Here is a 16,011-nt window from a genome sequence, read left to right as displayed (position 1 = left end):
TTGTTGTGGCTTGCTGAGCAGCGAAGCTGCTGGAAGGTAGTGGGGATACGCTTAGGCGTAGACTACGGGACGCCCTTGGGCGTGAGCAGCAAGGAGCCACAAAATATTTATAAAAGTTACGTGGACGTCGGGTTTTGGGATCAAGCCCAGAACAACCTGTCCGATGCAACCATCCCTTGCACGAGACACACTGAACAGAGTATGACCGTCCTAAAAAGATTCTTTTCTGGCAAATGCAGCAAAACCATTTCTCAGGACCGGGGTCAGGAGACGGACCCGGATTGGGTTCGATACCTTCCCGAAGTAAGAGAATATGTAGCAGTCCTGCTGCAAGGAGCTGCTGGGAGGATGACAATTTGTGGGAGGGACGAAACAAATTAAATGGGGTCACACTGAAATGACAGTCCTTGGTCGGGAAAAATCCCGAGTCGCTCCGGTACATAGAACCGACTGCCTTGGGAAGCGGACTGCCAACGGATGCGCATCACTGCCAGTTATAAGAAAATAATTGCTAAACTTAACTCTTTCTAACTGTTCAAAAGTTATTTAAAAAAAAACAGGCGCTTTGGATGTCAGCTTAACACGTACTTTGCATCACCCAATTCACCAAGTTATTAAAACAAAACACTAAAAGAAAAGTTATATAATAAATTTATATGCTCACATTGCATATTTTTTTCAAAAAATGAATGAATAATGAATTCAAATAAAATGACCCAAGGCGAAGATTTTTTCAAATTGTCCTCAAGTTGTTAAAAAAAAAACAAGTTACCCAAAAAAGGAGCCGATTTTTTAAAGAATTTTATATTGCGATTCGCTGAAAGAATATGCGAAATCAGTGATGCAAAATCCTTTGGTAGGTTCTAGGGGCATAAACACTCCTTTGAAATATTTCTTACCTCAAACTTAAGTTAAGGATATATATACGTATGAGAAGGGTTTGAAAAATACTTGGACTTACATTCAAACATCGTTTGTTTATATGCGAAACTATACAATAGCGTCTGAAATGTTAATTTTGATTTTCACACTTCATCCTTCAACACCCAAGTCTCTCGGTTTGGCATTTCTTAAAGTTGGCGGCCCTACCCGAAACTATTCCCTTGGAGTGAAACACATTGATTATAGCCTATCAACCAAGTTTAAATATCACCTACACGTTACGGCTCCTTTTACAAATGTGAATACGTAGGCACATATATTTACCAGGTGAGGCTTTGTAAAGCAAAAGCTTTCCCAAGACAGTCGAACCAATGACCGTGTGTGCTACTACCCTAACGTAGTGGACAGTGGAACTAGTCTGAAAACTGAAGCTACGCGGTCATCCATAATGAGCTCTTATATCATAACGCCGGAAAACAGAAGTTTACATCTTTCAACTTAAAATCGGTCGCCTTTCATCCTAAAATATCGTTTTGATTTAACGAAGACTATTGAAATCAATGTTTTGAACACAAACGTCTGCAAACTTTGGTCTACATTTTAAAAATTTTATCCAGGGTGCTTGTAAAATTTTAATTATGTATGTAGATGCGCCGAGGATTATAAAATTTCTCGATGAGTTACGCATTGACATCCACTTAGACTGCATGATTTCGAAGGCGGCATCCTTGGCCGAATAGTCACTCCCTAACGTTTCAAGGTGTTTCTCTGGTGAAGTTCGGCAGCATAGCGCGACAAACACATCGTTAGAAATTCTTCGGAGCTACACCTAGAGCTTGTAGGAAAGTGACGTCGACGAAAGTATGAGTTTGAAGTCGCAGTCCTATATCTTCTGTGATGGCATATGGTATGAGGGTCAGGAGGCGTGGTAGCGACTGATGGTTGGGATTGCTATTGTTCGCACATGATTTAAAGAAATTGTGTTCGCGACGATTGTTAGGAGTTAACCCCAGGTGAAACCACGCTTTGCACGAGCTATATGTATCTCTATTTCTTTTCAGCAAACGCAGCAGTACCAATTCCAAAGACCGGGGTTAGGTTCGAAGCCTCTCTGAAGTAAGTGAACGAGGCACGATCCCTCCGCAAGGAGCTACTCCTGAAAATTTTTAACCGATCTGTGAGATTTTGAGGCAAAAAACCCGGATCTTTCCGAAATGGCCAAAACGTTGATTTCCTTAAATACATACAAACAAAACCTGGTAAAAGTCTAGTTGAGGGGTCGACTGCTGATACGCTACCCAAAATATCAAGAGAGGTGTTAAACGACGCTCCTTGACATCAGTGTTAATAATCCGAAGGCGGAAAATAAAAATTTTAACTCTTTCAAAAGATATTAACGAAAAACCGAAAAATGACCATCGGGTCCCTCCGAAACCGGGGGTGGGATCCACAGTATTTTTGCGCAGAACACCTTCGGCCGCGCTTATAAAAAATTACCCTGGGTGGGTCCAACACCGGTTTGGAAACCAAAACTATATCCGCGCAAAACACTTCTGTTCACAATTTTTTTTTGTGGGTAAACTATATTACAACAACCACATGAAAATCGCCAACATCAACTGCAAATATCCCCGAACAGAGATACAATTTTTCTTTTCCGCCTTCGGATTATTATTGTCGAGGTCAATACGCGTCTTTTGACTCCTCTCTCGATATTTTTGGTAGCGTATTAGCAGTCGACCCCTCAACTAGACTTTTACCCAAAACCTCTCCTAAATATTATTTTTTTAACTTTCCAATTTGCTGGCTCGAGGTCTATGTTTTTCTTGCAAAAACTAATAAAACACAAGTTTTTCGTTCTGCCAATATATTTCGAATTACCGTCGGTAATCGTCTTCAGGACAAAATTTATTTACACGTTTGTACTGCTTAACGTGGAGTATAATACTAACTATAATACTAACTACCCTGTTAGTATTATACTCCACGTTAAGCAGTACAAACGTGTAAATAAATTTTGTCCTGAAGACGATTACCGACGGTAATTCGAAATATATTGGCAGAACGAAAAACTTGTGTTTTATTAGTTTTTGCAAGAAAAACATAGACATCGAGCCAGCAAATTGGAAGTTAAGAAGAAAAGGTCGATAAATCAGTATTTTTTTTTTTTTTATTATTTTTTTTAAATAGAAAAATCAAGCTTTTTAAAGTCAGAATACCGGCGTATGCCGGCGCGTCGCCCACGCCGCCGCCGATAAAGTGATCGGCGTAAACCTCTAAGCTATACAACCTCACCGGCGGAAAGGTGTTCCACCCAAATATCGGTGCAGCTGGGAAGGCCCGTACAGATTTGTGAAGAGGACCAGTGATGTCATCTACCGCATATAAACAATTGGGAAACCACGAAGTAGAAGGGTGGTTCATTTGGAGATGCTAGCAGCGTTTAGATTGAGAGATTTGTCTGATCGGGACGATCACACTTAGGTGGAGGGCAGTGTTACGAATGTTAGCAACACTAAGACGTACTGCCATTTCTAGGCCGATGCTAAGCAGTGACGTGAATTCACATCAATAATTCAATCATTATGTGTACACATACACATACTCGCAGCAGAGAACCAACGCACAAACACATGCATATATCTTATCTGAGTTGCTCACAAGAGAGGGCAATAATTTGTGCAAGTATTACTCACGTAGTTGCGGCTGGTGATTTTGTAGCTGATAACTAACTAGTTCTGGAATGGAAAAGCCTAGAAGTATGCAACGAGAAATCAGAAAGTATAAAAGGCGCGACAGTCGAGGCGCAAGAAATCAGTTTCATTTAAGCTATCAGTCAGTTTGGTTGTTAAGCAAGCTAGTTGCAAAGTATAAGTGTTAATGTGAAGTACTTTAATAAAGGCCATTTTTCCATTATTCAAAATTGGAGTTATTTATTGAACAGTTTAGTGATTCGAACTTAGCAGAAGGTGGCAAATAAGAGGATTTGCCGTAAATTCGTTACAATATAGTTTTTTTTTTTTTAATTAAAAAGAAGATTATTTCCAGCGAAGAATCACTCTTGCCAATAAATGCCACTTTGAACTAGGTAGGCAATTGAAAAGTCTACAAGTCACATATCGTCCTGATATATGATGCAGATGCATGGACCACGACAACATCAGATGAGGCGGCACTGTTGGATAGAAAACCTCCTCGAAAGATTTACGGACCTCTACACGTTGGCGACGGCGATTACCGCAGAAGATTTAATTATGAGCTGTACGAGCAGACATCAACATAGTCTAGCAAATCAAAATACAGCGGATACGCTGGCTGGGTCATGCTTTGCTAAGGAAAAGCAATGCTCCGGCCAAAGAGTATTCTTACTGAACCCCTCTTATGTAAACAGAAGGCGAGGGCGGCCTCCACTCCGCTGGAAGGACCAGGTTGAAAATGATTCAAGCTCCCTTGGAGTGGCCAGTCGCCACCAGTTAGCCCAACGAAGAAGCGACTAATATTGTTGTTGTTGTTGTTGTAGCTGTAAAGAGACTCCCCGAAGGTTTTTCCGAGTGTTATCGACGCTAATTTACCGTTGCGGGATATAGATCTCGGGAACTATTTAATATGACCACATTCCACCTTTTAGTTTGACTGGCCTTCCGTTGAACCGCCTAAGCAATTGGTTGACAACCAGCGCCCACAACGTTGGTGATAAAACCACACCCTGCGACGTTCCTTTCTTTACAGATTGTTCCCTTTTCCGAATCATCTTCTGATGGGAAGTGTGTGTTAAGTAGTGCCTCAGCGATTGTAAAAATTTCCTAAAGTCTTGAAATTAGTGGAAAAACATGAAGCGTCTTAATATAAGGAAGTAACAATCTTCAGAACTTAAGTCTTGAAATTCCCATCATAATGTAAGAGAGAAATATACGTTAGATGGCGCAGCTGTCACAGACTTGGGTTAAATCCATGAATAAAGTTTGTGGGTAGTTTTGGCTAGTGTAGTACATACCAGAGATCTGCTTTGAGTACTAATAAAATTAGTGCACTTAGTCAAGAACCAAAAAATTGTGTCTAAATATGTACATAGTCAGGTACAGACAAATACTATGAGTGATTAGCACATAAAGTAGAAAACACATACGAGTGCCCCGTAACACATATGTCTCACACATATATGACATTGATGAGTATAAACTGATATCATATTCGCTTTAACTCAGTAGCACTTTGATTTCGTGTGTAATACACTGTATACTTCGTTTATCATCGGTTTTACTTTGGCGCTGTATTCAGTTTAGTTTCGTGCACATCGTTGTGTTGCTAGCGTCAGAAGACTGATATGACTATATTCGTTTTATTGCATTATTAGTCTTACTTATTCCAATTAGTGTTTTCGTATAACACAGTTGACTTTCTTGCTCAATAAGTCAATTGAGTACTGAGTTACGAAGCATGACTATGTAAATGTGTGTTAGTGGATATAAGTGCTTGATGTTCTTTGTTTGCATACGCACTAATACTCATTTTTGGTTAGTCCACTAATAACCTTAAAAGATGAATAATTGCAGCTCACTGGTACATACAGATAAAAAAATATGACCGCTGTGTAGATCTGAGTATACCTTATCCTTTTAAGATGGTGTTATAAAACACTTTAGAAGACCACGTTTTTATTAGGGGACAAAAATATGCTCTTATGAAAGAAGTTTTAATAGCCAGACAAATTTGCACAGCTTTGATTCACAACAGCCACCATCATCGTGGAACAATTTCCTGCCACTACAAAAACACAAGCAGGTGCCATATTCACCAATAGATCGCCACTCCTACCCTACGCGATCTCAGCTTACATTATCGCGGTTATATATGTGTGCAGTTGCGCATTTCATATGCATTAAAAATTAAAAAACGAAATTGAAGTAAAATCAAAAATTTTGTTTATTTTTTATTAAAACTTGACAGTTTCTAGTGATTTAGTTTTTTTGTGTATTTAGGTAGCAATTTAGGTAAACTCGAACACAGATTTAATTTCTCAAATTTCGTTAAAGTGTTTTCTGAATTGTGTACAATTTTGTTTGATAACCTTAGCTTCCTCATATTGAACCTACTATACGAAAAAAAAAAAAATCCGACTTTTATAATAAATTTTTTTGCTATTCTGATAAGCATGACTTTCCAGCATCTGATCCGAAAGCTATATCGTGCAATTCATGCCTTCACATACCTTAGCTAATTAAGCCGATCTCATCTCATGCTCCAGCGCTGTTTTGCTTTTGTTTGTCTCATTGGCGCGCTAAATTGGCGTTAAAAAAATTGAAATACCACAAAAAAACTGCATAGCTAATAATAATAGTAGAAACACGAATTGGTTTCTATAAAAATTATAATAACAAAATTCCAACAAAAAAATTTTATAATTTTACTGCGCTTCACCAAATGTTTATAATAGCCACATCAAAAGTACATTAAGGGCGAATTAATGGTGACTTATAACCATAAAGCCATAACCAGATAAATCAGTTGATCGAACCTACCTTATGGAAAGGAATGTAATCGATTAATGGTGACATACCATAACGCCAACGCCATAGCCAATCAATTGGTTTTTGGTTTCTCGCCATATCCATAACCTAAAAATATTTGAGTTGGTGAATTTAATAACTTTTTTTTAGATTTTCTTCATTGTTTTGGATACGTTATGACTAAGATACTTATTTTTTGTGGAATATGTTTGTAATTTTTTGCGTTTTCATCATTTTCATGAAATTTTCACGATTTTTAGGTTAAGGCACCATTAATCGATCACATTGAGATGGTTATGGATATGGGTATGGTTACGACTATGGCGTTAGGGTTAAGGAAGTTTAATTTGGCTTTTAGTACTCGTATCTAGAATCAAGTTTCGCCCCTTTCTCCATTGTGTTGTAGCAAATTTATGTTGGAATCATAGACTTAGTACGCTTTCAACAGCTATCGAAAGTGGTTCGGTTTTACACAGGACGTTCAAGGAGAATTACGTGAATTATTAGTTATTGTGTGTGCATTACATTTTAATTATTGGCTGACAAACTGTTCTTCTGTTTTTTTTTTCGATTTACTATTCTGCGCAGTTAAAAAATCATTATTTTATTGTGAAAATGGCTCTCAGTGGCTGTAGAGGTAATAGGAGAGTTAGAAATTTTGAAATTTAATGTAAAAAACGAAATAACAGCAATCAATATTAAAGGTTGACTTTTTGTGTGGTTTTATATTTTCGAGAAATTTTTGAACTGCATTTATAAAAAAAATTTCTGGAAAAGGCTTTTCCTCTGCCTGTCCTTAGAAATTAACTCGACATGTTGAAATGAAACATATCGTTAGCTTAATGTGAAAATGTGCTAAGTCACTTTTTACGAATTTTACAGGAGACGAAAAAACTGAATAATTTTTGAAATAACCTTTTTTTTCAAAACTGTGAATGAGGATACCTTAGTTGCAATACTTTTGAGTGTAGAAGCTTTGAAAAAGATAAATAAAAATCATGTATGCTAACCCAGCAGCTATTTTATGACTTAGCACAATTTCCTCACTCAAAACAAATTTTTTCTCCTGACGTAGCACTTAAAAAAACAAAAAAAAATAAAAAAAATAATTGTAAGGCGCGATAACATCCGAAGAGATTTAGCATATAGTTTCTAGAGAAAGTATGTGGCAGTTGTCTTTATGGAATAAGACACAACACAGTATTTGTTTGAATTTAAAAATAAGTTATTGTATGCGCACCATCCGGTCAAGCTTCTCTTCCATTTTGCGTCGTGCTCCTCTTGATTTTCCCTACAAATTGCCGGGACGGGACCTACTTGTTTTATGCCGACTCCGAACGCATCTGCGAGGCAGATGAGTTTTCACTGATAGCTTTTCACTTTTTACTCAATATGTTTCCCCATCACTCTTTCCCTTTAATGATTGAAATATAACACTAAAACTATATATTTCACAAAAAATACTATTTATTTGTCAAACTATTTCTAACTATTGGCCGCCACCGTGGTGTGATGGTAGCGTGCTCCGCCTACCACACCGAATGCCCTGGGTTCATACCCCGAGCAAAGAAGCATCAACATTTTAGAAATAAGGTTTTTCAATTAGAAGAAAATTTTTCTAAGCGGGGTCGCCCCTCGGCAGTGTTTGGCAAGCACTCCGAGTGTATTTCTGTCATGAAAAGCTCTCAATGAAAACGCATCTCTTATAAATACATACAAAATCGATCTTGGACTGCGTAGCCGACTACTCGGTATCCCACGCGTTTTAGATTTTGAGCATGCGTTTATTTTTATTACTTTTTTACTTCTTTCGATTACTTTTAATTCGCCGGTAGCTAACCGGTTTCCGTGCTTTCGGCGACTTCCTTGCTTGTCTGTCTTTTAGAGTGTACATATAATTTTTGTTATCGCCTTTATGTCTTTTGTTGACTTGTTAGACATGTTCGAGATTTGGCAGACTAGATTTTTATGTATGCTTATATGATGAGTGTTTTGTTTGTTTACCGAAATTTTTAGTGCGTCACCAAACATTTTTTGCAAGCATTTTAAAAAATTTTCCATACATCTATATTTAGCTCGTTAATAAGTTTACGGTTTTTTTATGCCAACTTAAATATCGTGTGATTAAACATTTTTTTAGTTAGCTTTCACGCCAGATTGTTTGCTTATTGCGTTTTTGTTTTAAAACTTTAGTATGACCGTGTTTTAATTATATTTTCGGGCAGTTTTTTGTAGCTTACGTTCTATTTGAATAATTGTTTCCGATATCCATTGTTTGGAGTTTGCTTTTACCAACTTATGAATGTAAAATGATGGTTGTATAAATGAGTTATCAAAGTTGTAAATTTGCCATCGATAACAAGTGCTATGGTTGGGTTGGGTGGTCGGTTTGAGTGGCGAGTCCCAATTGACTCTAATTAGCGCTCATGCGCCGTTTTGATACCACAACTGGTGAGTTAACCAATGAAGGTGTATTGTAAGAAGACTAATACGAATTTTCAACCGCCACAGGGAAACCCGTCCGTCTATATCCATCCCGCGGAGTTTATAAATTTGAGAAGCGCTCTCCAAGTGCTATAGATGAGATTTTTTATCGACGGTTACTGGTATGTTATCGAAAAGTTATCAATTACTATAGGGAAGTTATCGATTTTTATCTAAAAGTTATCAATTTGCTATCGAAGAGTTAAAGTTAATGATTTTTATCGAAAAGTAATCAGTATGTCATCGAGAAGTTATTGATAAAAAGTCATCAAATATCTATCGAAAAATTATTTATATTTTCTCAAAATTTTATCGATTTGCTAACGCAAAGTAATCAATTTGTTATAAAAACATTTTGCTTTTATCACCCCTATTCTGCATTTCGATTACGTTCCCGTTCTCCGCTCCGCTTTAATCGAAGTTTGGTATTCTGCATTACGGCGGAATCGTAAAGAGAAGAGGAAGAGCAAATGATTTTTCGAAATCATCTGTTGGTACGGAATGTGTGAACATTGGAACAAAATAAATTAAAGCAAATTTGTAAAAAACACTGAAAAACGTTTATATTTTATTATCCACGCCATTTTGTACAAAAAAAAGCAATAGAATATATTGCCGCAGTGTTATATTTTTTTGAGTGAAGTGCTTTCATAATTGTAAGTGTGTTTTTGTCGTTCTTTTGGCCAATTCCCCGCCGTGGCCACCAAGTTTTGTTAAAACGGATTCCTGCACGAATATAGTTGACATTTTCTGAATTTTAAGGATGCTAATTTCATTGCACTGGCCTAAAATACTTTATAAAGGTTTATTTATTCCTTCCGCAAGGATTGTTTACGTTTTTGCTTCACCTTCCTCTACGCCGGCAGCTTGCTTTGGCATATAACTGGACCCAACGAACAGACACAAATTATAGCTGTCTATTATAATGGAAGCAATAGCCGCGTCATATTTGTGGAGTTGGAAAGCAACGCATACGAAAATGGCCAGACGAGAATGGAAAGGCAAATATTGCGACATTTGTGTAATCCATTTGAGGTGAGTGACGAATTGTAAGAAATTGAACTTAAAAGTGGTAAAGTTTAAAGACTTGTTCTCTTATTTAGGTTCAAAAAAAACTCTCGACTTAACAAGGATGCTTTCAAGTATGTGTTAGATACTTTTGCGGGGCAAATACGTCCAAGGACTTCGACATCGACATGTTGTTTTTGACCTGGAAACATATAAAAAACAATCTTCATCAAGCCTTCTACGTTTCTTAACAAGTTTTACTTACATTTTTGTTAAAATTCTGTTATAAATTAAAAAAAAATAAAAAGAAAATATTTTTCCGCCAACTAATTTGCAACTTAGAAAAACGGAACTACGATCGAAATGCAGAATACAAAAAATCGAACGATTCGAAGTTGGATCGAAAGAGATTGGAACACAGAATACCAAAATTGCCAAATCGAAAAAATTCCAATCCAAGTCGAAATGCAGAATAGGGCTGTATATTTTATAAATGTTATCGATTTACTATCGAAAATGTATCTACAAATTTGCTTGTTATCGATTTTTAATGCAAAAATTATCGATTTTTTATTGAAAATTTGTAGATTTGTTATACAAAATTATAAAATAATTGATTTCTTATCGGAGTGTTGTTATTTGTTATCGGCGGTTTATGGATTTGTTATCGACGACTCATCCGTTTCGTATGGAACAAAAAAAAAAAACTTGCTGCATTTATCTCTTTGGAGATTTGGACCGAGCTTTTCTTCCTATTCGTGTCGCGCTCCTTTTTAATTTCCCTATAAATTCGCAAAACAGATCTATATATTTTGTCGGCTCCTAAAACGATCTGTAAAGCAGCTGCATTACCAATAACAAGCTTTTCAAGGCAGAAATACACTCGAAGTGTTTGACAAATCACTGGCGAGGGCCGACCACGCTTAGAAAAACGTTTTTCTAATTTAAATAAATTTTTCTAAATTGTATATGTTGCTAAGTGTTTTTGGCCTAGACCAAAGAGATTTAGTTTATGGATGATATAGATCGAGGTCTTATGTAATTTTGGAAAATTATGTATAGCTAATAGTCTCTAACTGTCATTTGGGGCTATTGCGTGAGCACTTTATAATGTTTTTAATATTACTTCGAAATAATTTCAAAACCGTTTTCAGATTGTTTTAAAGATCATATTGCACATATTTTGGACCTATTTTAAAACTATTTCTGTATCATATCGGGATTGTTCCATGTTCGTTTTATTACTATTTCGAAATGATTTCGAATACTTCTTGAAATAATTCCGGAACTTTATTTAGATCATACATATCGTTGCTATTTTAGAAGTTTTGAGACTTTAAGATATGGCTTTGGGCCTGTTTCCGGAACATATTAGTATTCCTTTTGCGACCATTTCAGGATAAATTCGATTATATTTCCTATTATATAGGGTGTAGTCCATGGGCTCATCTCGAAACTATTACAGCACAATTTAGAGATTGTGTGCGACATATTTTCACGACTCTGAGGGTTGTTTCGGGATTTTGGGGAATGCTCTCGGGATAATTTCAAGTTTTTTGGATGTTTCGGGATAGTAATGGAACCAATTTGCGATTGTTTTCGACACCGTAGAGATACACGATCGTGATGGTTTCGGAATAGTTTCGGGGTTGTTTTTAAATCGTTTGATTACGGAGACGTTTAAGAAAAATATAAGTATTATTTTTTGTTTCGCTATAATTTTCCCGATAACCTCGACCATATTTTAAGGTCATATTAAGATCGATAAGATAAAAATACTTAAGAGGGAGCAATCTTTTTCTGACATTTCTATTCAAAATATGATTAATATTCATTACTGACACAGTTTAATGTGAAAGCGTTCCAAATATTTATGTAGGTATGTATAAAAAAATCTCGTACACAAAATTTGCGCATTGGCACAAATTATATATTATACAATATATATATGTATGTATGCCAAATTTCAAATATACAAAGTATTTACATAAAAACATGTGTATGTAAATTTGTTTACTGTATATGCCATATATTTTTGCATGCCGGCTACACGGTGTACTTCATTCATTCGTGCATTTTATGTATAAACACTGAACAGCTGGCCGGTTGACTGGTTTGCGCGAGCGCTTAAAGTCAAAGCTAATGACATCATATCGTTAGCTTAATGTGAAAATGTGCTAAGTCACTTTTTACGAATTTTACAGGAGACGAAAAAAATTAATAATTTTTGAAATAACCCTTTTTTTCAAAACTGTGAATGAGGATACCTTCGTTGCAATACTTTTGAGTGTAGAAGCTTTGAAAAAGATAAATAAAAATCGTGTATGCCAACCCAGCAGCTATTTTATGACTTAGCACAATTTCCGCACACATAACAAATTTTTATACTCAGTTGAGCAGAGCTCACAGAGTATATTAACTTTGATTGGATAACGGTTGGTTGTACAGGTATAAAGGAATCGATATAGATATATACTTCCATATATCAAAATTATCAGTATCGAAAAAAATTCGATTGAGCAATGTCCGTCCGTCTGTCCGTCCGTCCGTTAACACGATAACTTGAGTAAATTTTGAGGTATCTTGATGAAATTTGGTATGTAGGTTCCGGGGCACTCATCTCAGATCGCTATTTAAAATGAACGATATCGGACAATAACCACGCCCACTTTTTCGATATCGAAAATTTCGAAAAATTGAAAAGTGCGATAATTCATTACCAAATACGGATTAAGCGATGAAACTTGGTAAGTTAGTTGAACTTATGACGCAGAATAGAAAAATGGTAAAATTTTGGACAATGGGCGTGGCACCGCCCACTTTTAAAAGAAGGTAATTTTTAGGTTTTGCAAGCTGTTATTTGGCAGTCGTTGAAGATATCATGATGAAATTTGACAGGAACGTTACTCTTATTACTATATATCTGCTTACTAAAAATTATAAAAAAAATCGGAGAACGACCACGCCCACTTTTTAAAAAAATATTTTTTTTAATTCAAATTTTAAAACAAAAGTTAATATCTTTACAGTATATAAATAAATTATGCCAGCATTCAACTCCAGTAATTATATGGTGCAACAAAATACAAAAATAAAAGAAAATTTCAAAATGGGCGTGGCTCCGCCCTTTTTCATTTAATTTGTCTAGGATACTTTTAATGCCATAAGTCGAACAAAAATTTACCAATCCTTGTGAAATTTGGTAGAGGCTTAGATTCTAGGATGATAACTGTTTTCTGTGAAAAAGGGCGAAATCAGTTGAAGCCGCGCCCAGTTTTTATACACAGTCGACCGTCTGTCCTTCCGCTCGGCCTTTAACACGATAACTTGAGCAAATCGATATATCTTTACTAAACTCAGTTCACGTACTTATCTTAACTTACTTTGTATTGGTGTAAAAAATGGCCGAAATCCGACTATGACCACGCCCACTTTTTCGATATCGAAAATTACGAAAAATGAAAAAAATGCCATAATTATATACCAAATACGAAAAAAGGGATGAAACACGGTAATTGTATTGGTCTATTGACGCAAAATATAACTTTAGAAAAAACTTTGTAAAATGGGTGTGACACCTATAATATTAAGTAGAAGAAAATGAAAAAGTTCTGCAGGGCGAAATCAAAAGCCCTTGGAATCTTGGAAGGAATATTGTTCGTGGTATTACATATATAAATAAATTAGCGGTACCCGACAGATGAAGTTCTGGATCACCCTGGTCGATATCTCGAAAACGCCTTCACATATACAACTAAGGGCCACTCCCTTTTAAAATACTCATTAACACCCTTCATTTGATACCCATATCGTACAAAAAAATTCTAGAGTCACCCCTGGCCCATCTTTATGGCGATATCTCGAAAAGGCATCCACCTATGGAACTAAGGCCCACTCCCTTTTAAAATACTCATTAACACCTTTTATTTGATACCCAAATCGTACAAACAAATTCTAGAGTCACCCCTGGTCCACCTTTATGGCGATACCTCGAAAAGGCGTCCACCTATAGAAGTAAGGCCCACGCTCTTTTAAAATACTCATTAACACCTTTCATTTGAAACCCATATCGTACAAACGAATTCTAGAGTCACCCCTGGTCCACCTTTATGGCGATATCTCGAAAAGGCGTCCACCTATAGAACTAAGGCCCACGCCCTTTTAAAATACTCATTAACACCCTTCATTTGATACCCATATCGTACAAACGCATTCTAGAGTCAACCCTGGTCCACTTTTATAACGATATTCCGAAAAGGCGTCCACCTATAGAACTAAGGCTCACTCCCTTTTAAAATACTCATTAACACCTTTCATTTGATACCCATATAGTACAAACAAATTCTAGAGTCACCCCTGGTCCACCTTTATGGCGATATCTCGAAAAGGCATCCACATATAGAACTAAGGCCCACGCCCTCTTAAAATACTCATTAATACCTTTCGTTTGATACCCATAGTGTACAAACGCATTCTAGAGTCACCCCTGGTCCCCTTTATGGCGATATCACGAAACGGCGTCGTCCTATGGAAATAAGGATCACTCCCTTTTAAAATACTCATTAACACCTTTCATTTGATACCCATATCGTATAAACAAATTCTAGAGTCAACCCTGATTCACCTTTATGGCGATATCCCTAAATGGCGTCCACCTATAGAACTATGGCCCACTCCCTCTTAAAATACTCTTTAATACCTTTCATTTGATACACATGTCATACAAACACATTCCAGGGTTACCCTCGGTTCATTTTCCTACATGGTTATTTTCCCTTATGTTGCCACTATAGCCCTCAACTGAGTATGTAATGTTCGGTTACACCCGAACTTAACCTTCCTTACTTGTTTCTCCTGACTTAGCACTCTTTACTCAATATGTTTTCCCATCACTTCTCACCTTAAATGATTGAAATAAAACACTAAAACTATATATTTCACAAAAAATACTATTTATTGGTCAAACTATTTCTGATGTGGACTCTTTTGCCGTATGGTGCGCAGACGATAATTTATATTTAAATTCAAACAAATGCTGTGTTGTGCCTTATTCCAAAAAGACAACAGCCACATACTTTATCTACAAACTAAATACTAAATCTCTTAATCGTTGTCAAGAGAGTAAAGACTTGAGTGTAATTTTTAACTCCAAACTCTCTTTTTCTAGTCACATTGATTTCGTTGTTTCAAAATTTGTTGCAATGGTTGGGTTCAGTAGACGTAACACCAGTGACTTTAAGGACCCTATGACGTTGAAGGCACTTTATATATCCTTGGTCAGAAGTCGTCTTGAATATTGCTCAATAATATGGAATCCTTTCTATGAATCTAACTCCTATAAAATTGAGAGTTCAAAATTTTTTTACAAAATTGCTTTACGTAGGCTTCACTGGCCAGACGGCCGCCCATAATATACCAGCAGGTGCAAATGGCTTGGTCTTCAGGCTTTGCATGACAGAACAACTTGAATCTCACTCATTCTTACCTATAATGTAATAAACGTAAGTACGAATTGCTCCGATTTATCTAATTTGTTCATTCCATATATTCCAATGCGTGATCTTCGGCATAATAGATTATTTATCGAAATAACTCATAAAACGAATTATGCTATGAATGAATCTATAACTAGGACTATACATCTAGCAAATCGATTCAGCTTGAATTGTTTTCTAATTTTTAACTAGCCTTTAACAAAGCATGTAGTTATCGACATGTAAGAATTGAAGTAGATTATGGTCAGCGCAAAGCATTTATCAAACACCAAAGGTATGTCTGAATTGGGTGAATCCAATTTTAAGGGGTTGTGTAGGCAACACTCTAAAGGGGTTCCCAGCTCAACATATAGCTTTTCCAACCCAATTGCCAACCTCACCTACCCGTGACGAATCCTGTTTCATTGACAGACGAGGCTGTGGCGACCCGAAGTTCCTCATTGAACTAGGGGGTGGGGAGGACGGGATGACCTATAAGGTTTAATGTGGTCATATAAATCGTTCCCGAGATGGTCGGACTAATACCTTAATAGTGCTTTGTTACCGGAACGTACTGGATCTATATGCGGCAAAGGACCATCACATCAATAACACTCCCCAAAGCCTTCGGGGAGCAACCTTATCGCTACAACAAC

At 36.6% G+C, this 16,011-nt stretch overlaps 1 protein-coding gene across 4 annotated transcripts in view; it reads left to right on the top strand.

Annotated features, from left to right (window-relative positions):
* LOC137243738 (uncharacterized) overlaps positions 1-16,011 on the top strand; it is a 171,679-nt gene that overhangs the window by 136,897 nt on the left and 18,771 nt on the right. Inside the window, exon 1 of one of the 4 annotated variants that reach the window (XM_067771777.1) lies at positions 6,881-7,026. The exons of the other annotated variants lie outside the window; for them this stretch is intronic. Within the exon in view, the coding sequence (XP_067627878.1) occupies positions 7,005-7,026 (22 nt within the window). The 5' untranslated portion in view covers positions 6,881-7,004. Of the gene's footprint in view, positions 1-6,880; positions 7,027-16,011 lie in introns of those variants that run through there. 4 annotated transcript variants of the gene reach the window in all.

The sequence above is a fragment of the Eurosta solidaginis genome, chromosome 3 (assembly GCF_040869045.1).
Source record: "Eurosta solidaginis isolate ZX-2024a chromosome 3, ASM4086904v1, whole genome shotgun sequence".
NCBI classification, from domain to species: Eukaryota; Metazoa; Arthropoda; class Insecta; order Diptera; family Tephritidae; genus Eurosta; species Eurosta solidaginis.
This window is presented reverse-complemented; position numbering and strand designations above follow the sequence as displayed.